The sequence below is a fragment of the Lineus longissimus genome, chromosome 11 (genome assembly GCF_910592395.1).
Source record: "Lineus longissimus chromosome 11, tnLinLong1.2, whole genome shotgun sequence".
NCBI classification, from domain to species: domain Eukaryota; kingdom Metazoa; phylum Nemertea; class Pilidiophora; order Heteronemertea; family Lineidae; genus Lineus; species Lineus longissimus.
This window is the reverse complement of record NC_088318.1, coordinates 18,291,388-18,319,055: the sequence shown is the minus strand read 5'-3', so window position 1 is coordinate 18,319,055 and position 27,668 is coordinate 18,291,388. Positions and strand designations below refer to the sequence as shown.

General features: G+C 41.6%; 1 protein-coding gene across 1 annotated transcript; it reads right to left on the bottom strand.

The window, feature by feature from the left end:
• Nucleotides 1-725: 725 nt before the first annotated feature.
• On the bottom strand, nucleotides 726-10,406 carry LOC135495865 (muscarinic acetylcholine receptor M3-like). The gene has a single exon (XM_064784861.1). The coding sequence runs from the start codon at nucleotides 8,541-8,543 to the stop codon at nucleotides 7,023-7,025; it is 1,521 nt and encodes a 506-aa protein (XP_064640931.1). The 5' UTR covers nucleotides 8,544-10,406; the 3' UTR covers nucleotides 726-7,022.
• Nucleotides 10,407-27,668: the final 17,262 nt, after the last annotated feature.

The following is a 27,668-nucleotide window of genomic DNA, read 5'->3' as shown; positions in this document are numbered from 1 at the left end:
ACCAATCTACCAGCCCGGGACGGGGTGTACCATCTGGTCCAATACGACGTCCATTGGTGCTTCGTCATTCGTAACCCTTTATAAGGTTCGCGAATCCTGCCTAATATCGAGCGACAACGATCTGACGCACTTGATAACCTGCACTGCACGTTCATGTTGAACTCTGGGCTGGCTAGCCGACTGACATCCCTGGTAATCATGAGAAAGAGAGAGGGATAACACCTGACACCTTACATATATATAGTCTGGATACCTTTTTTAATAAACTGTCAACGATTCTTTTATGTTGAGTCTATATATCAGATGGTGGTTGGCGATCGACCCATGAATGTGAATCCTCATATAACCCATCCTGAGGAAGTGGTGGTGGGGGGGGGGGGGGGGGTAAATGTTCAATGTTTATGTGCAGGGCCGGTCGGCCATAGAGACGACATTGACCCCTGATTTCCTCATGATGCGTACAATCAGTACTGAGTTTTCAATACTCCGCCACTCGATGCATGGTCTGCAGGGGCGGACCCAGGAATGCGAAGCGAAGGAAATGATCATGATGATCGAGGCACCGACAGAAATTCATGGACACCGGCTCCAACCAATGGATCTGTTTGCTCTCGGTCGTCGTGACTCTCAGTGGGCGACTGTCTGTGACTTGGGCTAATATATATGCAGAGTTTGGCATCGCAGCATGATAGAAGAAGTCGAAACAAAAATATAAAAACCGTGACACATTTATTTTGGAAAGTGGACTTATATTTAATCATTATTTATAAGAACACTTATAACAAATATGCTTACATGTACATATATAAATGATTATATTTACACGTAACAATGTACAAGACAATGTACAAATCGTAACGCAGGTTTAAAAATCGTACAAAAGGTGTGAAAAAATTTTTTCGACGTTTTCCATTGCCAATTTCAGCCATACATCAGAAAAACCTGAACCTGCTTTTCGTTCAGATAAAATTTATATTTTGACAAATCTTGAATAATAGAGTTTTGCTTGAAAGATATTTATAAAGTTATACATTGTAGTATCACAGTTAAATAGCGAAATTGAATATCGCCTGTAGCCACGCCAACATTTTCTGGTGGGTTTTTATGTCATCACAAAGAATTAAAATGACAGATAATTTGACAATTTTGAACTCTCCCTATTTACAAATCACGAAATTTAGTATTCATTTTCGTTTCATATAAAAAATAACTTCTACATCGAATTTATCACAGAAATGAGCACTTTGGAAGCATTTTTGACTGTCTGTTACCACTTACACAGAAAATGTTGGTTGAAATTATTTTAGTACTATTCATAGGAGTTGCCCTAATGAAGGCTTTTGCCTGTGTCAAAATGATCGGTAAAAGACTTGCGCTTCACGTCAAAATGAAAAAAGGAACTCATCTCATAAGACTCGTCATGACAATACAGAAACAATCAAGATAAAAAAAGATCACATTGAAATTCAATATGTTGTCCAGAGAATCACGACCAGTGACGTCACGATCGTATATAACGTATATAACGTTAGAATGCAAGGTTAGAATGACATGGTTTTTAAGGGCAAACCAGATACATGTACTTGCTACCACATAAGTCAATTGTTCGCAATTGATCATTTCTTCATGGACAATCAAACAACGTGCTTCACTCATTCACTCATTCAATCGACACATCATTCAATTACATGCAGAAAAGAGTCAAAATAGAAGAAAAACTTAGATATCTGTAACAAAGAAACTGAAGAAATCTGATTGGAAAAGCAACGCTGACCAACCATGATTAGCCCTCCACGTGTAGTTTGACGTTTCCTGACCAAATCAATTTCCAACCACTCTCATACCAACATTCATACTACCAGTAGTCATCTCACATAACATTTAAACTCTTAGTAAGCAAATTATACTCCTCAGGAATTCACATTATGTAAGACCTATGACTGTATTTGTACCGACTTGGCTGTTCGTCAAATCTTAGTCAGAATTGCTTCTTCAACATAAAGATGACTATTTGATAACTACATTCATTATTTATTTTGTAAGGCGCGGGGTTAATGTGGTTTGTAAGAGTTGAAAGGCATTACACGAGGGCTCTTCCGATGCTCTCGCAATCAGTGCCAATTACCGATTAATTAGGCGTCATGTCTATGCTGTATCGGCACCGTCAGTCATATAACTGATAGCGAGCTGCTCTTGATAGTTCCAAGCTACTGGTAATGTGAAATAATCGAACAGTAAGGTTTCCTGTTCCATCTTCTGGGTGCATGGTAGTCATTATCTGTCGGGAGAAGGAATTTTAATGATTAACCCTCAACTGACTGCTGAAGGCCTACGCCTAAATATTCGACCATAAGAACTGTTCAACCGTGGTCACTTTCTAATGTCACACCTCACTTATGATAACATGTTCATTGTCTCGGTATTATGAATAACCCTGCTTGTATCATTACGCCACTCATCGCTGGGTCACTGATTCAGCCTTCCCCAATTGATGGATGAGATAATCCTCAGCTACAAGCGTATAATGTTCACGACAGGATTCAATATCCCAATTCAGATGCGAATAACACCTCGGTCACTTGCGTAATTGTAATTACTGATTCCGTTGTGACTTTGGAATGGTTAAGACATGTTTTGATTTGTTTGGTGTTGTTCAACTCGTACAATCTCACTCATCCGTGGCTTATTCACGCACATAATCACCTTTTGAGATATAGATGGACACACAAAAGTTTTTACACACTCACGCAGCAGCACATCCAGGCCAAACGATTATACAATGAGCACACCATGACTTAGTGGCGTATTAAGTCGAAAAGCAGTCGATTTTTGCCCTCCAGACCTCTTCGTTTTCATAGATGGACCGTTCCCCTTTCACAATTTTCTGGACCCACCACTGCATTAGGGATACACACGATATCAAAAAACATATGACTTAAAAAATGGAAGTGTCTTTCCCTATAACAAAATACATAGGCCTAGTTGTCGTCTAATGCCTCTGCCAATGACACATTCTGAGGAAATCAGGGGTTAATGTTCGCTTCTACGGCCCTGCACAAGAGGCCAATGACAAGGAGCCTGGCTAAATCGATTTGGTTACAATGTATCCCTCAAGATGGCGCATGATGAACAATGCTGTTCAGCGGCACCCTCCTTGCGCATGACCGGAACTATTTATCGATAATATGCTTGAATATCACCTCTGCTTTGGAGAATGCTTCAGCGGTAGAGGATTACAAAGACAATAAAAACCGATATTCTGAAATGTGAAGCTCCCCGAGCAAGTTAGAATGACATTTGCACAGCATGCACAACCTGTACACAGGAGCAGCTCAGGCCAAAACTGAAGATTCTTAGTACTGCGGGATGAAATGGCAGAAAAATAACAAAATAAGAATTTGAAACTTTTCATGTTGCAACATTTTGTTTTCAGCAACAGTTTATACTTAAAGAAAGACATATTGTACTAAAAGAGACCAAACTATTTCTTATCCATCCAAATTTCTAAAGGAAATGTGATACTTTTACATACTTAAACTTCTCAACACTCTTATGTGTGTGCAAGGCCGGTGAAACCAACATTAACCCTTGATTTCCTCATGATGCCGTTTTCAAAAGATTAACACATATCAGACCCAAAAACCTGCAGGAGGTACAAAAATGTAGGAGAGTAGAATGCTCGTGGGGAATTCCAGGCACTTCGACGAACAGCGGGCAACCTGAACGTTGGAATATAGACAATTGCCTCGAATTGCATATCCATAACAAGAGTTTTCGCCCAACCTTTCAAAATTAGCTTTATTGCCACTCTGATAACCCCTTTCACAACCTCTGGTTCCTTCATAAGCATAATCAATTGGAAATGGAATCTCAATTGATGGGAATTCGAATTGAACTATTTCCAGAGGATCTGTACTTAATTCGCTTGTCGGATTTAACGAACCTTACTCAAGAATGTAGGTATCTTGCCTGGTTGAAAAGGAATTGCTGTACTTTTGCACCTTTCGGCCACCAGGGCAGCCCAGGTGTGTATAGATTAATGAATTCATTGTGAATGTCATCAGTGTATAGATGACGTTGATGAAAGTTGTGGGTATACAGTCTAAAGGATGATTTTCACGGAGCATAGCATAGTAATAATGCACACATTTAGCATTTAGTCATCCTTAAATACCAAGAGTTCTATACATGTGACGGTAGTGAATCACATGTCTCATCCAGTGTCACAAAAACAGATTTTTATCAGGCAGAATAAAAATATACACTAATCGGTAGGCGCACATGTCGGTTTTACAACAGTAGGTCTACCTAATTAATAAACTAGCTCTAACCTGCATACATGTACATGTATACTGAGTGTTTAGCAGCAGTTGCCGTATGATGAATACAGACATTTTAGGCCTAGAAGCACCTGTCTGGCCCGAAGCAGAGAAAAATGTCGGGGAAAAGTATCTCAAACGAAGCATTCTCTCGCTCAACAATCACTCCCTCAAACATCATACCACAAAAACATACATTTCGCATCAAAATGTGTCCATGAAAAGAGGAAAATTTACAAATTGACGACCAGAACATTTCTCAATGTTTGGGAACAAAAACAGTAGACATACTGCTGGGTGTAATTGTTGTACCATCCCCTCCAAAAAAACGCAGAAAGGTTAACCCAAGTTTATGGTGTCGCCGACATGGTTCATAATGTTATCAATACCGAGCGGAAGACTTGTGGGTAAAGTTCTTTAAGGTTGTCAACTCTTAACGTGTAACTTTTGATCGGGTTAACACCGAAATGCATATATAATCGATGTTTTATCTACTTATCTTCAGAATCATGTGATGTATATCAAGTCAAAATGCATACAAATCGATTCGTTCTCTGAGAAGTCTTACGACTTCGCTATTTGCTTTCTCCTTTAGCACACCCATGCAGGGATACGAAAACTTATTATATATAGATTCGTATATAAGCTAGTCTGTATTTACTTCTATTAGGTCAGCCACTTTTACCCACAAGTTCACACCTTGCACAAGCATACTCCGAATCAGTCCACCGATTTGATCATGCGTCATCAGCACATAATCTGGTACTTCCCGGACCTATTCATTTCAAAGATGTGCAAATAGTTTACGCTTGTGTCTGCTGTACATTTCACTTGGTTTAATGTACAATGTGTTAAAACGTTGCAGCCTGCAATAGATATACACGGCATTGTTGATATTCATATTCAGCCCGTTTTTAGATTTGGAAATTTATAAATTCAAATTTAATTTCCAGTTTCAAACGAAAGGAGTAGGTCATTTGGTACCCATATGGGATCAGGAACAGTACCGTATTAATCCCAGTACATTTAAGTTAAATACAACGGATTAAGTAACAGGAATATCTAAAGTAGGGAGATATTGATCCGTCCCTGGGTTTTGAGTGGCTGCAAGAGTGGATCACAACCGTGTATTGGGTTTTTACAGGACGGGCCAAGAATAGAGAAGCTGCGAGAGAAGCTCTTCATACGCCCCAGGATTCCACCAAAACCGATAAAGTCTCGCCACGAAGATAGAATGCGTAATGGCTTTAACACCTTCTTCATCTTATACTCTACAACATGTCCTATTTTATATTGGATACTTTTGACCCTTTCGACCGCTGGTATAACGGCGTATATCGGTCAAGGTGTTGGCGTAGTGATGGTTCATCTTATGCACCAGAAATGAACCGACACGACCAATCATATGCTTGACCTTTGCGAAAATGTATAATTCTGTGTGCTGAAAATGTGCATCCAACAAACCTTCACTTCAAGGATCAAGGGCTGTTTCCTTCACCGATTGATTCTAAAAATCAATCAAAACTGCGTCACCCGACGACCTATAAACACCAAAATGCGAATAACAGATACGCCATGCAGATATAAACCGATATTCAGTGAAAATGGATTTCATTATGCACGAGAACAAAACGACAACAAAATTCTCTGAATCAAGCCAAACTAAGAAATGGTGATGTCTAGCCGAAGAGTCAAACGTTACACAAACTGAAAATATTACTCCACATCAAAAATCACAGTTAAATTTGATTCTTTACACATCACAGATATTTCACATTTAAATACGTAACCTATTTACAACTGGCCTCAAATAAAAAAAAATTCAACATTTTACTCCAGAAAGAAAAAGTCACAAAACACACACTGCCCGTTTTTAGAAGTGTAATCACAGAGGTTATAGAAATTTTAGTTGAGATAAAAAGTTTTGAAAATGGTGCCTTTAAACCTGTTTCTCGCCTAGGCCTGATAAAGCTGGCCTACTAATCAACTCCCAGTGCTCTGAAGCCGCCCAACGATAGCCTTCCCAAAAGGTCGAACCCTCTCCATGATCTTCGTAAACAAACAGAAAAGCCAACCTTGGTTTATTTGAGAAGGCTCCTCTCCCCATGCTGTACCCCCAGCGCGGTTTCCCTGGTGATAGGTTAAACCATCGTGGGAGATAGCAAACAATCGCATTTCAGATGCAGATATCTTCGGATAGGTAGACCCATCCCAAGTGAATTTCACTTGCCGCCAGTTTCATTAACATACATCTACGTAATTCTTGCAACTCAACCCTGTACAGTACGCTCTCGACCGAAACCCGTCATCAAATGTCTTAAATAAAGTAGAAAAGTACGAATGTAATAATTTGTACAACATCAAAACTGACAACCGATTGTTCTTTTGCCAATCTCTGCACAGGGTAATGCCATCACAACACCTCCAGCAGCACCATTCGTCGTTACGCATTCCAATGCGCCTAGCATAACCCTTTCGTGTGCTTCTAGTCAGACTCCTCTGCTCTAAAGGGACATAATCACAGAAATCCATCCTACCTACTAGAAACTCTCAATTAAGAAGAGTTCGTCATCTTGCATTCTCGTGAAAACTCTCCGCTCCAATTGTAACCGGGGCCTAAAACATTTTTGCCTCAGCTTTCCGCTGTCAGGCAAGTCGCACCGAGTGAAATGTGACCATTCATGGCTCGCCAAGGTGCAGTCCTCAGGCTGGTTTCAGTATCACATTACTCAGGATGTTGTGCTCCAACTTCACAGCAAGATACTGCTTGGAAAGGTATTTGCTTGGAATGCGGAATGGCTCTGTCTTGATGTGACGGTGCTGCGTACGCTTGCTCAAACAGCTCCGAAGTACTCGTTTGTATTTTGTGTTCCCTGTCGCATAGAGATACGGGTTGAGTCCAGAGTTGACCAATACCAGCCATGAGGAAAGAACAAGTGACCACTTTGGTAACAGGCCCGGACAAATGGAAAGCATAATTTTCATGATCACATTTGGCGCCCAACACAGCGTCACTACGATGACTAAAATCGCCAATGCCCTTGCCGCTTTTCTGTCCTGCTTTGAGAAAATATCACGCACGAGTTCCTCACAGGCGCTCGGCCGCCGCTGGATTGACCCTCGCCCTGAAGATGCTATGCTATTACTCCGCCGACTGTCCTGCAGAATACTCATATCAAAAGAAACCCGTCGCATCAACTGGGAACATTTTGCTTTCGGGGTACCGGGCTCCGTCACCGAACCAGTCGTCGCGATGGAGAATCTCCGGCCCACCACTGGCCGTACGCCCGGAAGAACAGCTTTCCCCTTTTCAATTTTGATACTCGTAAGCTCCGGTACTTTGTCATTTTCATTTGGATCCTTTAGCAATTCCGTCGCTTGGTCATCTACGGTGCTACTCTCAGATGACGATTTGCGCGATATAAAACTCAGTGTCTCTGAGGTTATTGACCGTCGTATGGTATTGTCTTTCCGGCGAGAGATTTTAAAATAGATGGTCGAATTGCACGTTATTAACAAGAGCCAAGGTAGTCCGAAGCCAACTGCAGCCATGACAGTTGACTGTAATAGAGTCTCATTCAAATGGGCCTCACACATTAGCCTAGTTGTAAGGACTTCGTATTGAAACCCAGTCAGTTTTCGGTACACTAAGTTTGTTGGTCCGAACATTAGAAAGGTGACAGTCCACGTTAGAATGATGACAAGTACTGCTTTTCGTCGACTCTGCTTTACCCTGTAGATGAGTGGCCAATGGATGCACCACCACCGCTCGATACTCACGAGTAAGATACTTATGAAGGACACGTAACAAAGGGCTGCCTGGATTGTCACGTAGACTTCGCAAGAGTCGATGTGATACGGCCAATGGCCGGAGAGTGTCACAACCAGGTTGACAGGCATCAAACACCCAATGAAGAGATCCGCAACTGCTAAACTTATGATGAAATTATTGGAAAATTTCTGTAGTTCTTTCTTCATGGAATAGACTACAATCACAGATAAGTTACCCAGGATGGTTGTAAGCGACAACGCGACCACTGCTACTGCTATAATCCACATCAGAATGAAATCAAATGGTGGTTCAAGTTCGCTGTGTACCTGATATACTCCCGGCGTCGAGTTATTTGACCTCCCCTCGCCGACAAACACCCCTGCAACTTCGATGCCTTCCTCTGGAACAGCCTGAAGTATGTAGGTATCATTTTCGACATTGAATGTATCCATTTTATAACGTTATTCTCACAGACAGCAAGAAGAAGAGTTCACACTGAAGCAAACTCCAGGGTCCGATTTGCACAAACTATTCGAAACATCTTTAAAATGTATCCAATGTTCGAACAAGATTGGACGTCTTCCTTGAAGCAAATATCAATGTGAAGTTAATCCGTCGTTACTATTGCAGTAATCCACAGTCAATCCGAGTATCCATCCATGAATAAGGATTGTCCTTTAGAGAGGTATTTCCAGATGCTACCACCGGCTGCCGCCGCAGTGACTAAAGTATTGACTTCACCGAGCCAGGCGCTGAATCATCTTGCTACCCCGCTAACTGATGGTGTTCTGTTGGCAAGCTCGTCCGCGCTGACGCTTTATCGATCCTTGCTGATGAAATGGTAAGCGCAATAGCGCCGGAGTGGCAGTATCTGAAACCTCCGCTCCCAAGTTTATAAATAGTCGCACTTTCTAGGTAGAATGATCAAGGCATTTGTTCTTTTCTCCTCAGAAATACCGAAGGATTATTAATGCTTTTTACATGGACTTGTTTAAATGGTGTAACAACTTGTTAGTTTAAGTTGGATCAACAGGTAGAGGTTGGTGCACCCGTAGGTGCAACAATTAGAGCAGATAGCACACAAGGTACCACGGAAATCAGCAGGGGCACTTGGTCCCCGTGAGGGACGTACAAAGAACAATACCTAGCCCTTCCCGTACTTTCTCTCAGAGCAGTCGGATAACAAGTCGATATTTCTACAATTATCTGCTTCAAGTTTCAACTGACATTTAAAATCCTCGAGTTATAATGCACTGCATTGCTTTCGATGAGAGCGTTGTATCACCGATGGTCTACCGATTGTAGGCCTGATATTTGTGACTTAAGAAAACGCTGCGGTCCAGTGTCTCAAAACGTAAAAACCACCGCTCAAAATGCTTGGATCGAAACCACAAAAATGAAGTGAAGTGTTCCGAGTGGTTAGATCAGCCAAACTCCACGTGGGAGATCCATCAGTGCGATCCGGGATTCGAAGAACAGGCCACAATCCATCAGGGGTTTCTGTAACAGTAGAAACCTATTTGCCTAACTTGTCTTGCTCAGACGTAAGCTGGTTGTTGTACTTTCGCATGAGATGCTGAACAACAAACAAGCCGGTGAAAAGTTGTCCGAGAAAAAGATCACGTCCGGGAATTCCAGATTTGTTGTTGAGTCGCGGTTGGCTGGGAAGCGATGTGTAACCGCGTCTGGTTCGGTTGGTTACCAAGATCGTATTGATTTGTGTCCCAGGTTTCGTGCGTACCCGAACCCTTCGTTAACCCAATATCCACCACGCAAATCGAACTGTTTAAGTAACCAGTAACGGGAGCAGATCAGTCCTAGTCTGCTGTTAACAGTCGCTCTGCCGGCTTGAACAGTCTTTACCATAAACACAATTCTTGCTTGAAGAACATACAGTTTCACGTTTGGAAGGTGCTAATAGAGTTATCATTATTTTGTGTTATTAATCTTAGTAAAATAAACAGTGAGTAAGGTACCCTCTCAGTAAATATGAAATTGAACAGTATGCTACGTCCTGCAGTTGGCGATAACGCTATCATGCAGACGTCAACCTTTTTACAGTTTTCTAATTAGATTTAGTCAGTGAACCTTGTGAAAGGTACACGAACCGAACGAAAGGTAAGTTACACGATAAACTTTTAGATTGGCGTACTTTCTGAATGGAAATCTATATCCGATAAGAAAAATGAAATTCCTTTGTCGATATGACGTGAACCAACGCTGGAGTGTTCAACAACCTGTTACGTCTTGTCTGAGGCACGTTGCGGCCGCATGTTTCACGTTGATTCCTCTCCTGATGGTAGGAGCCTGCTGGGACCCCAATCAAGCGGCATGCATGAGTATGAGTTCATCACCCATCAAAGGGTAAAAACCTGGAGAGAGTAAAACAGAAAATATGTAAGGTAATTTTGGAAGAATGGAACAGTAGTTACCTGAAATTGATTGGGTGTTTTAGTAATTTTCGCTGGCAAAACAAAACAAGCTTAATCGGCGGGAAATTACTCGGGCTGAAATTTGGATGGAGTAGGACAGTACCAGTCCTAGAAGGAGGTTTGATCTATAAGTTAATGACATTCTAGGGTTCTCCACACTGAAAAGTTAGCAGTGTAGTGCTGAGTAAGGCAATATGTCTAGTTAAGGCATCGTGAGTTAATGTTCACGCCTGTTTAACCCTTGATGCGCCAAGATGAGCAAAATGCAGAAGATACACATCTATCATCTTCCTCATCGTGCGAATTATTATATCTGAGTCAGAAAATCAATAGTTTAACCCAATCCCTGGGAATCAGCTGTCTTGCGGCATCGTATTTAGGTGAACGCGTCAGATTGAACATTCTGTATTCTATCTTGGGCGACGAACGATCTCAGACGAGATTACGTATGTTAAAATGCCCGCAGTCTCTCCTTTTATTGATGAGCAATTAACAGGCGACATGCTAATGATGGTTTGTAATTTCCGATTTATTTTCCGGAGAATTGAGATGATGGATGTAATGTTGTCTCAGCCATTCGTTTTGATCTACCACATTGAAAGCACTGAAATGCAGCGCGAAAAAAACCAAAAGAATAGTTCTTGAAACGACGGTCATTTGTAAGGTCTTCATCTGTACGAGTAAGAACCTTCCGAAATAACCTGTCAGTCTCCTAAAGGTTTCGATAATCATTTCAGCGAATGAATCGCAAAATTATAAAACGCCGTCGCCACGATTCAGCCGACCAGAGGCCGATGTTGATAAATGGCGTGACCTCAGTTAATCCTGCTGTGGATCCAGGGTGCCTTTCCGTTTAAATGAGCGCTACGCTATTTGATCAATGTTGCTTCAGCACTGGGCAGTTCGTTGGATTACACTATTCTTCTGAAATGCTTTTAGGAGAGCATGTTTTTTAAACCAGGGTCGTGCTTGCGTGGCATCGCTTTTCCCGAGACGAGCAGGTTGTTCCGAGGTGGCCTCACCTCAGACGACCTATGCAGTTGGGCAAATCGATCCAGCAATCAAGTGGAGGCGATACCAGCATTATCGGGATTTGTTTGATCAGTTTTTCATCGAGGCACCGAAGAGAATTTAATCGCCGGAGCATCAATTCCGAAAGGGGAATTGAAATTTCTAGATTGGCGTCCGAGTCAAGGTGGCTTTAACTCATTCAGGGTTTTCTGGGGGGGGGGGGGAAGGGGGGGTCATTGAGACCGTTGGACAGTTTCGGTGATTCCTAAACTGAAGTCGAGTGAGTTGTTGTTACGAAGACACCCGATGAGAGCCTTCGGTTCGCCATTGAGCAGTCTTTGTCTTGGATTCTTGCCCGCAGGTAGACGGCCTATAGTTAAGGAGAAATAGCTAAATGTTTGCATTCCCAGAATCAATTGTCGTTAACAAGCCATCACATATTGAGCAAATTGATATAAAACTAGTACACGATACGGAAAACGGCCACCCATGAGGTTCTAGGACGCCATCGTAAAAAAGTAAGGCGAAACTACGTTTCCTTTGGCTTTGTCAAGTAATTCGTACGCCAAGATCACCTTTATTTTAGAAAGAACCCAGTCGTCTTCCTGAAAACCAAATGAGAAAACATGATAGGGAATGTTCGAGGAAAGAGTGAAAGCAGAGATTTGAGCATAATTTTTTTTTTAAATAGAAAAATTATTTGGATTTAGAAATTTTTTTATCTGTAGCATGACAAATTTGCCGCAAAGATCCATTCATCTCCAGTCCACATCCTATCAAACAGGTCAGACATGAGATCATCAAGGTCGACAGTCAGTTACCAAAACGAATAACATGCCTTCTTATATCTCTGTTCGAGTCGAGCTCTGAATAAAACCCAACAGCGTTTCCGAGCAATATGTCGCTACTGACGTATGGGGTGAATGACCGAGATCTGTTCATCCTATCGAGTTCAAGTTCAAGGTGGATTATTTTGGGCTTTCCTTCATCATGCTGGACCGGTTAGGTGTGGGAGGATCAAGGTAGTAGGGTGACAACATGGTATCCTATGGTAACGATAGCATGTCGAGCAGACGGTGGTGTGCTTTAGTTGACAATTGGCAACACCGATGAGGAAACTTCAAACATCCGTAAACATCATGTTGACTTCGATGCCGGAAGACAGTCTTTGTTGACACGGGACTGGTTCCTCAAGACGAGTTTTGTCATAACGCTGGAGTTAACTGAACTGGGCGTTATCTCTCCCTCAGTTTAGTTCAGTACAACTTAACGCCAGCGTTGAAGACAAAACGTCTTTGAACAACTGTGGTGGCTGACATCAATATATAGACAAGTACAACTACTGTATGCCATACCTCTCGATTGATCGGGCATACGGAGGATCAATTTGGAATGTTGTTGACAAGAGCGTGGGTGGGAAGATGTCGACAGATTGGTTACATATAGACTCAATTAAATTGCGCAGGCGGTTGGCTCAAATAAGGATATTTTATGAAAGAGTATCACTTCAACGTTTTCTCAAATTAACAAACACAGATATGTGACGCAGTGGGCGAGTTCACATTTGGTGGTGTGTTATGATTGAGGAATCTGTTAGCGCTTTTCAACGCCTGGTGCAATTAGTTGATGCAAAAGTACATAACAGACATTAAATTCATGATAAGAAGTTTTCATTTTTGTTATATTATTTTGTATCATTCACACTTTGGCCAGGATTTGAAAGTGGTAACAGATTCCTCAATCATAACACACCATCAAATGTGAACTCACCCAATGTGTTTACAGCACGGTCAATAGACAACCTGTTGCATTGTAATATTGTTACGAATGTTATTGTCCTCACAAGTCTTGTTGACGTCATGGTGGCGGAAATCTTTTGAACCGTGTTTGTCATTAACAGCTTATAATCTACAACTGATTGTTGATAACAATAAGTAGACATAATCCCGATGTAATCTTAAGACATATAACTGTATCATGTTGTCGGCAAGAGCGTGGGTGGGAGAGGAAGATGGTGACCGATGCAGGTTAACGGATGGAAACGGACTCAAATCGCGGAGACGATGGGAATGTTTAATAGGCGCTGCTGTATTCGACGTCTGAGAAACTATACATGTGGTAATGAGTTGATTTCCAAAATAATTTATTGAGCATCTTGACCATCATGTTTAAGGTGCAATCTTATTCTTCAGACGGAGAGTTTGAAAATATCCTTCAGGAAGAAAGCAAATATATATCAGGATATTCCAGCCCGAGTCGTAAATCTTCACTCAGAAACTGACTATCAAATAGATTGTGCACCCGGGCTTAGAGACTTAGAAAGTGAGTGCCTGGTCATATCCATTGAAGCTATGCTCACTGGCTCTAGGGACCGTCAGGCCAGTAAATCCTCATCGATTATTCCATCAATCGACTCCCCTGAAGAAAGTTAATTACGATATCTGCAAAGCAGTGATTATGATTGACGCTATACACCATCATGTCAAAAGGTTCTTTTTCACATGAGGATGAAATTTTATGACCACCAGGCTTGCAAATGTAAAGATTGTAGCTACTCGATAGTATATTCAACAAAGTCACGGAAGGACATCCGGTGCGCTAAAATATTACGCAGCCCTCTGGCTGCTTCAATAGGTCACTGAAGTCGGCTTGAGGAGCAATGTCCAGTAATTTTGGCCCAGCGAGTTTAGGTCCAATAGCCTTTTTGCACTTGGTACTCACGGTATAGACCGACGATTTCGCGATCAAAGGTCATTTGGATGGTTGGGTCATGATTTCTATTCTACTGTCTGTAGCAGATGTTATTATCATGATAGTTAATCAACTGTCACCCCCGCTTCGACCTATCAGAAACCAATGAGAAAGTGGTAATCAGGCGTCAGGCCGAGAGGTCTCCAAAGGCAGGTGGTGCTCAAAGGTCCAAAGGAAATGTCGCTTGAAACATCTTGAAATGCGAGTTCTTAGCGCTTTATATTGAACCGCTGATGTAGGTCAATGTCAGCTTTGATTCCTATGAACTTTTTCAACTGATGCTTTGACTCTTGGGAGCAAAGTGATTTAGAATATCCCCAGGTCTCACTGCATACTGATTGCTTTTTGCGCCATCAAAATCTTAGCAGCATAAAACCAGGTTCCACTTCTTGCATGACCACAGTGCAGGACCTAGTCGCACTTTACATGGGTTCTCACTTAATGTCTGTTCAGCCTCGACGCCTATACCCTGGGACCAGTGCATACAGTTATACATTTACTTCACTCCGCGTTATTATTAATGGAAGCATTCCACCGCTTACAATCCGCCGGGGAATCAATATGATTATTTCATATTAGTTGCTTTGCAATTTCTTTCACCCGAGGGACTGTGTAGGAGGAAGTAGTCCCAAGAGAGTAAATTGGCCGAGTTGATACGCAGACGCGAAATGAAATATGCATGCGTGTCCGGAAGCATACATGTGTAGATGATAATCCTTTTTGGAAGGATTTTTGCCACCCCGAACCATATCAATTTCGTTAAAGTCCACTAGCACTCGAGTAACTGAAACTCAAAGGCGATTTTACAAGCAAAAACATTATCTAAAAATGCTCCAAGAGATATATGAACAACCAAAAGGTTGGGCATCGTTAACGCCACATACAAGTACTAGAAAGAAAGAATTCAGAACATGCAAAAGAAGTTGTTTAAAATCCCCCTTGGGGTTTCTGGAGCAAATATATTATTTAAAGGAATACCGTTACTTGCGTTCTTGAATAAGCAGTATCCAAACTTAACCCCTCCCCTCATTTTAATATTCCGCAAGTGCATTTCCTAGGGCTGGGACGATGTATTGAACTATCCTGTTGCTTTAACAATAGACCGAGCAGAGCACAATGGCCATTGTTGTAATAGAAAGACATAACCAGACCTTTCTCATTGCTGTGTATCAAAAGAGAGATACATTTCCGTCCCAAATTGATCCTTTGAGGACAGAGTCACAACCAGAATGCTGTGATAAGTTCCCTTTAAATTTATACATGAGCTCGACAAATGATTGATTTCGCCTGTTAACATGCGGATTCCCTTGTAGTATGACTTTGTAGTGAAGTTTTATGAAGAAATATTAGCAATCATAGAGTGCAATCCGCTACCTGTTCGTAATCGTGTTAATGTGTCAGACTCGGATTCAGAATCGCGGCTTGAAAGATCTTTTTGAAAGATATTAATGCATGCGTTGTATGTTGGAACGCTGGAGAATCCAGATGCTGCTGAACCATGGCTCAACTCCCTCCTGAGAGGTTGCTAAATACATGACACGAAACCTGTAACGCTGCATATTATCATTATTTGTGTCCCTTTAGACTTGTATTCTCTCTCTTTAGGAGATTAAGCACGAATTCTGGCTTTACTTTTTCTTAAGTGAAAGAAATGCTATTCTAAAGTGCACAGCAACGAAGACAGATGACTGTTTACAGGTCAATTTTTTTAACTGGTTCTTTGTTGATCTGTCGAGAAGCCGGCAGATAATCCTTACTGACTTCACAATCTTTTGGACGGCAATGCCATGGTATTTTTGTACTCCTCATCTGAAGTTTGTGCTGCGGATTAGAGTGTTCTAAGGATGAACTGAACTTCTACACACACAGTGTGATTACATGGAAGATAACCTTACGCAATCTTAAAGATGCTATAGAATCTCAATCCTGCATGTGACACCAGACCTCGAGAACAAAATGTCAACAGGCTAATTGGATTTCCTATCACAAAAGCAGACGACAGGCATTCGAGATGCTGAACGTTTGAAGCTTCGCTTGCGCATGCGCAGTAGTTGCCTCGCTGGGAAAAATGGGAATGACGCAGGCTGACGTCAATGCTTCCCTTGTCAAGTGATGATCAGTCTTAATATAGACGCTGCAACACTAGAAAGGGAAGAGGCGGCGTATAAGCTTGTGTTGACTTACTGTTGATTCTCCGTATATTCTCTTGGGTGCAACTATTATTGTTATTCTTAGCTTTGTTTTGGTGTGGTTTGCTCATGACGGACTAAATAAGCTGCTTTCACTTCAAAATAGAATAAGTTATAAAATGAATTATATCATAAAAGAACTTTCGATCTAAAATAGACAGTAAGATGCAGGTCCAAACTTGTGCCTATCTGAAAGAGTTGCTAACAGCCATCATCATGATTATTACAAATTAGCTTGAAAGTGGAAATAGTTCGACCGGTACTTTGAAATACATAATGTGCATCAGTCAATCATATTTGGCTTGACCACCAGTGCTTTGAATTCTTAAAGCCCGTAGCACACTCGCCGCAAAACACACCATTGTGAGATTTTGTAAATGTTCGAAAATGTCATCATGTTCAATTATATTCCAGAGAGTTAGTGATAATTGTCCCCGCAAGAAAAGCTTCAGGTATTTGATAAGCGCGATAAAACTTTTTCCGATAGCTGAGACTAGATTGGATGTAGTTCCTTTCCATTTATAGCAGAAGCCAGGTGAATCAAATTACTCTTGAAAGGGTAAAAGACTAGCCCGCTGGAGCAATTGCGTCATTATGGAATCACTTTCAATCTAAGATTTGTGAGGCAAGTGGTTTTTGGTTTCAGCCGCAGGTTGGTGTTGTCTTCAATAGTAGGCCACAAGAGGATACGTGACGCAGTGACATACCATGCTGTTTGAAATACCGCTGGTTGAATTCATCGAAAACCAAGTCGGAATGTTTTCTGGGGATGTTTTCAAGCTTCGGAAATAACACTGTAACGTTATTTCGAGCAAACAATCTGTAAGGTATGTGTGGTCTGACTCCTGCACAATCTTATCCAATCAGGACCTTTCGAGTCATGTTCAACAACACTTTTTAGATACAGTATCTTGTCAATATATCGATCAGCATCACGTCACATGACTCACTCCCGAGAGTCAGCGTGATTACTTGTTTGTTTACGTTTTCAGCTACCGTCTGCATACAAACAAATTACCGCATGGTTCCGAGAAGCAAGTTGACTCTTGTCACGGTTATGCAGTAACGGCATTCTGTAGTGATTCGTATTTCACTCGACTTCACCTCGAATATACTCAGAACCTTCAAAACCATTTTCAGTGAAAGGTGTTGCATATCTGGTTCTAGTATCGATGGACAAATTCTCTCGTATATTTACTACGTTCAGGACCTTCAATTTACACCATCTGGTGTTTTTCTCAATGAGTGTTAAAAATGTTCGCATGCTTTTCTCAATGAGTCTAACAGATGATGCGACCAATATTTCCGGATACGCGCGAATTGGTTTCCAAAAAATTGTAAAAATATGTTACAACTTGGTGAAATAGAAACATAATATAAACAAACGGTACTCGCGTCTTTACCATGCTGTTTTTCTCCCCCTGTACTCATTATGGAGAGCAGTTCACTTGTACTTTTCAAGCTCCAAAGCAACTAAATCATGCAGGCTTCACGGCTGAACGCCGCTCACAACTTCACAATATTTTCTCTAATGAAGCGCTTGCCAAAGATGATGGATACTCAGCACAGTTTTCGAGGAACTCGGACTTGAATGCGATGTTTAAGAGGGGGCACAGTAATGCCCAAGAGGTCGACGCTGTTTTAAGATTTACTCTCTAAAAGAAGCTATACTTTCGTGAAAAATATGCGCATACGGTACTATAAATAGTATGTGCCAGAGTTATGCATTTGATCACCGGCATTCACATTTTGACATACATGTAGAGCCTGTTCGTTTGTTGGAAGTACATGCACCGAAGAACCGCTGTAGACTCTGTCGTGAGCATGTATACAACATAATCCTTTCTTATCCTGGCTCTACTATCAGAAATCAACCATCCTTCAGAAGAACAATTGATCTATACAAGGTTACGAAGTACAAGTACATAAATGAGAGGATTTGTATAAGATAATCTGATGGTTACCTCTCTTTATTGCCTAAAGAATACTGTCATTAGATGGCTTAGCACACAACAAGGCTCAGAGAGGCAGCCACCGGCATGATTTCCTGGAAACTGAACTCACGTTGGTAGAAAATGGTCAGCATCATTGCTGAGCACCATTAATCAAACTACGATCAATAGGATCGAATTATTTGTTTCTGAAAAAGCAACCATTCACAGCAATTTCGAGGAAAACAGGCAAGAGTCATCGATCACGAAACGACACATGTGAGAAGATATTGATCAAGATATCATCGCTAACTGGTAAAGCAATGACACTGACAGCCGTGAAATATGTCATATTCTCACCCGGGTATCACAAATACCTCAGCAATTCATTAAGACGATTTCAAGGAAACAGGCCAACATCGCAGACGTTAAGCATTACCAATGAATCGGATGAAGGAATTGACAGCCTTAACATCTTCTATTCTCACGACACTACACAAAAATGCTTCAGCAATTTGTCAAGACGATTTCATTGAAACCAGTCAGCATCACTAGAAATAAACATTCTCAATGAACAAAATCGGATCAAGAGGTTGACAGCTTCGATTTACTTGTCGATGTTTCTATTTGCCCACGAGTGCCCACACACTATTGATAACTACAAAAGGCATCTGTGGTGGCAGTTCCATGAAAAGTGATCAGGATCACTGTTACGTTTTGATCAACAACAGGCAGGTTTAGCAATCCCGACGAAGACCTACAAACACTTCTGTCCCGATACCAGTCATAGATGGGCGGACCAGAAGCCTCAATGAGGATCTATTTCGAACTTATGAAAAAATTTCGAAGTCCAAATATTTTTTTCACTTTTTTTTCTGCTTAAAATGAGGAAGCGTTTCGAAGTTTTGTACACTTACCCGGGACTGTTGACTGTACTGTTGCAAAACAGACTCAAACAGTAACCACCAGGACAAGTTCGTGGAAACTGATTAAAGCTTGCCGTCGATTAGGTCAGCATTGATCAGTAAACGAAGGTAGCATTGATATTATCAACAAATAAGTTGACAGCTTTGATACATTTAGTTGTTTTTCTTTTTTCCAGGAATCTTAGTCAATAACACTTTTACAGAATTTCTCATTTCTAAACGTCTTCTTTACCGGCACTACTTCCGTTTGCGGCCATTGGTAATTGAATTATTGAATCGTTTTACATCAACATCTTTTATCTTCATTTTTTTGTTTACAGCGTTGATTATTTGATTGATATCGGCAAAAGCCATCGGGGAATGTTGTTCCAGTAAGTGTGTTGTTGTCTTCGATCAGAGACGTTAGTCGCTATCTTGAAGTAAGAGCATCTTTTGGCGCTTTCTTCTTCAAGTCCATGCCACTATTTTTATCAAATCACAACGACAAGCGAATACAACCTTTCAACCGAGCCCTGGATACACTCTACGATGTACACACCCAGGGAGTGTTTGCCCTTTTCATAGGAGCTGGTGAACTACCCAGGTCTCAGTTACACCTATCTAATCCCAACTCTTGAACAAAACAATTCAAAGTGAAAATCGTGTGCTAATCTGTCGTGTCCGCCCACGTGGTATTGGAGATGAAAACCAATTGACGTCATCCGAGACTAGTGGCGCAGATTTAAAAGCAGAAAATGGATATCATCACGTATAAAAGCTTTACGACAGGAAGGATGTGACAATCTTCGGATAGGGACATGCAAGAACTCACCACAAGAAATATGAAAAATCAAAGCACATGGTCATCTCTTCCATGGAAGTGTTACTGGGCAAGGCTCCTATTAGTGCGAGTTGTCACTGCCACCGACTGCAGGCCACTCAAAGGAACCCTTAATATACTGAAGTGATATTGAGCAGGGACATGTGCTTCAAGACCATGAAATCGTGGTTTGATGTTGATAATCAGAGAATTGGGCAGTTGAAAGGTCATGATGTGGCATGAACGTTATTTCAAAGGTTAGAGTTGAGGAATGGCGGTGTTGTCTTCATTTGCTGGGTGATTGGGGGGCATTTGGAAGCATTTGAAATCAACCATGCCCGATATCAGGTAGAGTGGTTACAAATATCCCTGATGATATCGAATAACATGTAACCTTTACCATCATCTTTTCAAACGTCAATAACATTGCAGACAGACCGAATATTTTTTGGCGATACTGAGATGATTACGCCCCCAATATAGTCAATATGAATACAAGAGGCGTCTTCTCAATAAATTCTGACTCAACCAAAATGGTTAGAGGTGCATTCTTCACACTGACAACGAGTCTGTACTAGTTGAAAGGACGTCAATTGCGCATTTAGTCACGACACCCAAAGGTCACTTCTTGTGCTAAGACGACTAACCACTGTGCTTGGCCGCTTTCTCTGTATCGGAATATTCTAATGAGAGTCTACGAAGATCGTGAAAGGCAAAATCTGTTCACTGATATACATAACTTGAATGCATGGAATTGAAGCATTGGTTTTTGATGGAATGCATGTAGCCACTTGATAAAATTCAATATTTCACTGCGCACTCCTCCGCGGAATTATGTTTCATAGAAACCTCAACTAATCTATTCCTCGACATCTACTTCAAGCATCCTCTAATGAAATATCATAGTTCACTGGAGACGGTTCTGTTTCGATAAACACTACATGCATGAAACATTTGATGAATTTTCAAGGCACGCTAATTAACTCCATGCCAACCTATCAGGGTTGTTCGTCAGCCCAGAGTTTATGACTCTGGTCAGCCCTTAGTCTCAGACTTCGGCATGGCTAAACTTTGCTCGAATATAGTATTTGTGGGACTGACTTGGATGAGATGGACTGTGTCTTCTGAATCACTAATCCAGTGAACCTCATGCTCTCCCTCAAACCCCGCAAAGCGTTGGGAAAAGGTTCGATGTATCAGTGTGACTCACTATCGACTGTCTGAGATAAGGACGAAGAGGCAGAACATGTCAATAAGGATCGAACGAAATATTGAAGTACAAAAAAGTCATTTTGAGCATAACGGCAATAACAATTCCGATGAGGAAAACAAAGCAATTACGAAACGTCCATAACAATATAATTCCATACATCCTTCCTAACTCCCCGTGAGCTGTCATGAACACGAGCCTGCTCAGGCGGCCCGGGGAACCCGTGCTGATTCGGTCGTGCAGGCAGTGACTTTCCCCAGGGTTGTCAACGCCCTTCCCAGGTATGGATTTTTCTGTTACGAAGACAAGGAGAGGTCATAGCTACTATGTCGATATCTTCTTTTCATTTTGAGGAATTACATACAAAAGTCATGTAGCTGTAATTCATACCTTTACCATGCTATGTGCCGTGCGCGCATCAACATCATCTGTCATTTCAAACTTGAGGGATTGGTGGATATCCTTTGTATAGTTAACAACCTAAATACCTATGATTTTGAAATGATTTGTCTGTAACTGATTGATCAAAATCAATTAGCAAAATACAGGTTTTACGGATAACAGGCACACCCACAGTAGATATTGATTAAAAAACTGTTTGATGACTCATTACCTTGACTGACCCACTCATGTTATTCAGTCAGAGTTCGATTACAAAAATAGACAAAGTAACAATTTGAGATGTGCTGCATGGCATAAACAAGATAAAATGTATGCTTTCGATCGAATCATCTTGACTTGCTTAAGTCTAAATGGGGGCTGATAGTCTGACAAGATTGCGTCTTATCCACTTACAAAGGAGCATCTGGTCTACAGAATGGCGTCTGTCCTAACGTGATGGCGTCTTATCTTACAAGATGCGTTAGGGATTTACAAAATGCTGTCTGATCTTAAAATGTGCATCTTTTCCTATTTGCAAGTCGTAGTGCCCTATATGCTGTTGCTTATGCAGTGGACAATAACAGACTGCTATGGCACTCCAGAGATTTCGAGGATATTTTGCATCCAAAGCTGGCACCCAAGGGTTCCAATAAGCATCTTTTTTTACCGAGGGTTCTGAGGAGCAAATTGGGGTTCTATAAAGTGCTATCGCACACCTTAGCAGTCCTCTGGCAGAAAGAGTGCAGGGAGGAATGAGTAGGCCTACGCCTGCACTGAAAGGAGTGTTCATCAATTCCCGGGCATGTTGTCGCGTTGCATTATCGCAATATTGACCTTTCCCTAAACAATGGTTTCATGTGAGGTGAGGTTTTTCGTCCTACGTGTTTTCGTCAGCCAACAAAGCAAGAATTTCAAATTAAGGTCAAAACTGCTTGAATTGAATTCTGATTATAAAGAGATACAATGATAGAATCCCTATTATACTGATTGACCTTCAGCGTTTGCATGTCTGAGCAGACAACCGTTAGTGTTATAACTCAATAAAATCAATCGAAGCGTTCTTCGATTTTGATAATGAACAACAAAAACTTTTGTTGGCGGCAATTCAAAGCTCTTGGAGCGCACGCGAAAACGACATTCATGAGAAAACGTGGGCAAAGTTTGCAGTTGAGCCGGTCAGAGATGAGACCCACAGGTTCATCCCCTGGCTGCAACAGGTTACCGGTTCATCCCGAGGAAATCAGACAAGTGATGGTTGGAATAGATAAGGTTTCTGGTGTAATGGATTTATCTTGCAACACTTAGTATAAGGGACATTCTTTCGTGATATGAGATATGTATCAAAAAGTGATGTCGCTGAAGGTCGCCAGTCAACAAGACTATTTTGTACCGTGCTTGACCATAACAGTGTGTGGTTAAGATCAACCGATGGGATCAGATGGTACATACAAGATTAGGTTCTGGCTGTTAATGCATTTGTCCTGCAAAAGTTAGGATTCGAACATTCTCTCCAGATATGAGAGTTATTTTTGAATCTGTTGACACTAAGGGTCATTTGAGGGAGAAGGCCGGTCAGTTATTCAGTATAAATGTAAACATGACCTAATAGGACCCGATTTTGACTCGTCGAAGTCGAATAAAAGTTTTATTCTCGCTTGTTTTTTGTTTTCTGCCCTTTTTAAACAGTCTTCTCTCCAAAAAAGAACCCGCCGTTTCTGTACGCATTTGCCGCCCATTCTTGTGAGGCAAATGCTTTTCGTCATGCTGACCTTAACATGAATCATCGTCATCGTTCTTAAAGAATCACCACTGTGATATTCTTACACCACGACCAGAGTACATATTTGCATAAATATCTGTGGCAGAGGCAATACTCATAAGTAAATTTGCTAAACCAATATTACGATGCAAATAGAACTGCAGCGGTAGCGACTGGGCTACCTGTTTCTGGATGCCTGTGGTTACCACTGACAACCAGTGAGAAATGATGGCCGTTTGCCTTTCACCAACTGGCATGGATCATCAGGCACATCATAAAGAATATCTTGTCAATGCACAGCAGACTCTTTTAAAATTTCTACATGTACAGATGTATATACATGTATTATAAATAACATATTCTCATTGTCTGAAGATTGTGGATGAGCTAACGGAAAATTGGAATTTCGGCAGCATTTAGCTTACCTTGCATTAGTCCGCCGAGGCTGACAAGAGCGTGAGTGGGGCGTGCAAGCGCCAGTCTAACCTTTCATTTTCTCAGGAACATTTGGTAACTTTCTGCCAGGATTGTATTACCTAACGCGATAAATCCACATGCAAGTCTATACCAGTCGTAAAGGATCGTCATAACACGCTCCTCGGGAATGACTTGGTTTAGAGATAACGCCAGGCGTTGCACAAGCTGGACTGTGTACGGCAACATACATTCAAACTTAGCACAGCATTTGGGAAAACGGTCACGTATCGACCGACGGGAGTTGCGCTCATTGTGCTCTTGGTGCTGAAGAGTCCCAGGGTAGTTCTGGCTCATATAGCATGCCCCTGGATCATAGCATTGGTCTCGGGTTCTTCACGCAGAGCGGCATATTGTTAAAAGTAACAACGCAATGTTCGAATCCTAAAGCAATCTTTATCCATAGTCCGAAATATGAAATATGCTAGCCCGTTTCGAGGTGCTGTCCAAAGACTCGACGATACGTAAGTGCGGCTTGCGGGTTAAATGAGCAAAATCAGGAACGCTGTGAAAAGGAAACTCGGAAAATTTTCGTTTTTTTTTTACTGGCAATCCATATCCCACAATCAGCAGCTTTGAGCTGTTCCCAAAGACTGTCCAGCGTTACTAGTTTCTCTCCGCCCTACACTGCTATACCCACATTCGCGTATTTCAGCTGTTGCGAGAATATGAAACCAATTTTCACATTGCTCGGCCATTATGTAAGGCCCTCGTCATTTCGTTTTGAGAGAAATGGACACGGAGATGGTATTGACACGCCATAATACGTCAATTTCTGCGCAACTGTGTTAATTGAATTGAAGAAAGGATGTGACCATGTCGTTCAACGTGACCTTGTCGTTCAACGTGACCTTGTCGTTCAACGTGACCATCCATTCTAAAGTTTTCCAATCCATTTGCGACATTGCACCCGGTGTCGTGAAAGTAAAATTAGTCACCCTGGAGATAGTTTGATCACGAATTTAGGTGCGAAGAACCCCCTTAGATGTTAGTCTCAAAATAGAATCGTTTTTTCCCGAGGCATTTGCTTCATGGTTTCAGGAGGTCTTTCATGTAAATAGCGGCCGGTTTTGAATCTGTCACCAGCTCAGAGAGACGATATTTTGTAGAAATTCGTCAATAACCGCGGCAGCAGACCTTTCCGATCGAAGGGCATTGATCCCCCTGGGTCGTATGTCGGTCTTCTTTCTGGGCGAAGCAGCCCCGTTACCGAAACTAAAGATGTAGTTTATGGACTGACGCGGGCATGAGATAGCTTTAAATGTCAACAGCTGTTCCGCCGCCGCGTGGGCCAGGAGGGACACCCGAGCTTTATATAGATATCTGATTGTAGCTGATGAAAAGACAAGAATCCGGCCGGTTTTTTTCGAGCTTGCATCAGTGTGATTTGAGACGAATAATTAATTTGGTTATTAATGAGTGGAGAGTGGCCAATGAGAAAGAGGTTTTATTCGACATTGGATAGCGAATTCTGGAATTAAATGTATATATTTGAGAGGAACTCCGGATATTAGTTTCGTGACTCGGGGATTTTTTGAGATACATGTACAATAATGATCGGAGAAAAAAGACGGAGCTTGCACAATGTTCCTTTTGCTTCCTTTGTGTATACTTATCAAATTACCAAAATCGTTCTGTGAGGGAGGAGGAGGAAAAGAAGACGAGGGAGGACTGAGAAGACAAAGAAGAAGATGCAAAGTAGTTTCTGTCAATGGTCATAGCCAAAGTCAAGCAGAGAGATGATCGAAGGACATGTATGAACCAAGACGGTATAAAACCGAAAGTGCAACCCTTCCCAGCAATCAATCTTTATTGACAACCAACTGAATCGATGAGAACATGCCATTTAACCCATCATAAACAACACGCTCACTTCTCGGTGACCCCTTCCTAGCATAAAAGGTGTTTACAATGCTTACCGAATGTTTTCATAGGCAATAACGATGTCATTACCAGAGGAGGTGAATGCCAAGCATGCATCATCAACACACCTTAAATAATTAAAGGGACGATGCTGCATGCTTATCTTTCAAAACTTCGTTGACCATCACCTTAACCAAGGGTCAGCTTCATTCCTTTCTCTAATATTAGCCCAATCATATTGATAATGTGTTTTGGTATTTATGATGTTTACGGTTTATGAAAAGCAGATGTAAGTGGTTTCTTGTTTTGATAGAGTGTTGGAGAATACTTGCTCTCGAAGGGAGGGCGTGGGCTCTACTCATGAGACTATCTTCCATTCCAAGGCCAGCTTGAATCAACATTGGTATGGGTTCTTCCTTAACCTTCCAGGAGAACCTGTTTCCCGTCCTTCCCTTGTCCAGCCGTACTGCATCTCTCGTACGTCTTTCTACAGATTAATATGGAGAGGTATATCCGATAGCAAGCTAACATGACCTTTGCCATGGCGGGCCAAATCTCTCAACAGTTCCTTTGACCAAAAGGTCAACTCTTCATTTCGGTTCAATCAAATTGATAACTTATCATTACCTTATCCCGGCAGGTAAACATGAGTGCATGGCTTCGATCATTTTAAAGAATACTAGGTACTTTCAGGACACAGGCTACGGGGCCGTCCATCAACATTGTTCGCATTCCCTCCTCTACCATAACGGTAAGTGGCTAAATCACATCAAGTTAAAACTGGTATTATGACTTCTCTTCAAGTTGATGTCAAGTGATATGATATTACAACACGTCTAGCACCTACAGGATGGGCAAGAGGTCCGGATCAGAGTTATGATAGAACTTTGAAAATGTGTAGGAACATGAACCTGTAGGATGAAGAAAGTAAAAATCGCCCTTCAAGCCAATGGCAGTCGGGGCCAACACGAAAAAACGTGATCGTTCCTTTTTCACGCTTTATCCTGATTGCCTATATCACATAAAAACATGGTTGTGTAAATTCACACAAAAACGTGATTGCCGAATCACGGAATGGTGGAAAGCTTTCAACGAAAACCCTCCTACGAATTAGACTAGATGAAAGGATTCCATCACGTGATGGAATTGTACCTTCACCAGAAAGTGGTCGCCGAAGCTCTTCAAATCCGTCTGCCGCAGCAAGCCGGTTTGAACCAAAACACAAAACTCGTGAGGCGAAGGGACATCAAGGGGAAGATATACACAGTGAATACAATATCCGTGAGGATATCAAAAACAAAACTATACCAATGGCGCCTTCAATCAACAGAAGCCAATGTTGTTCTTGGTTGTGAGGACCTTCGCAGGAGCAAGAAAAACATACACCTTGAATGCCTTTCGATGAGAATGTTTGAACGAGAATCTATAGTAGCTAATATCCAAGGAAACTATCTTTGGTATGAGGTAAGATAACTGTTGAAGAACGCGCATTCCAATGAAGAAGATGACGAAGATTTGACCATTCACGTTCCAATGATCCTTGTTGATGTTTAAAAATCAGTCCGCAGACGATACTTCTCCCACTTCCGACAACATGGAGCAAGGTAATTTGAGGACACGCAAGCTTTAGCATTTGATGAATAGAAACTGCCCACTTCATGGATGTTTAATTTGTTGCGGTTGATTTTATTAAGATTAACGGCGGTAATTAGCTACAGAAATCATCCAGAATGGCTCATCGAGCAACGAAACCACCACAAAAATGCGCATCCACATCAATAATGATTGAAAGCACATTTCCAAGGTCGGTCATTTCGATTATGGTATAGTGATATCGGGGAACCTTGCGGC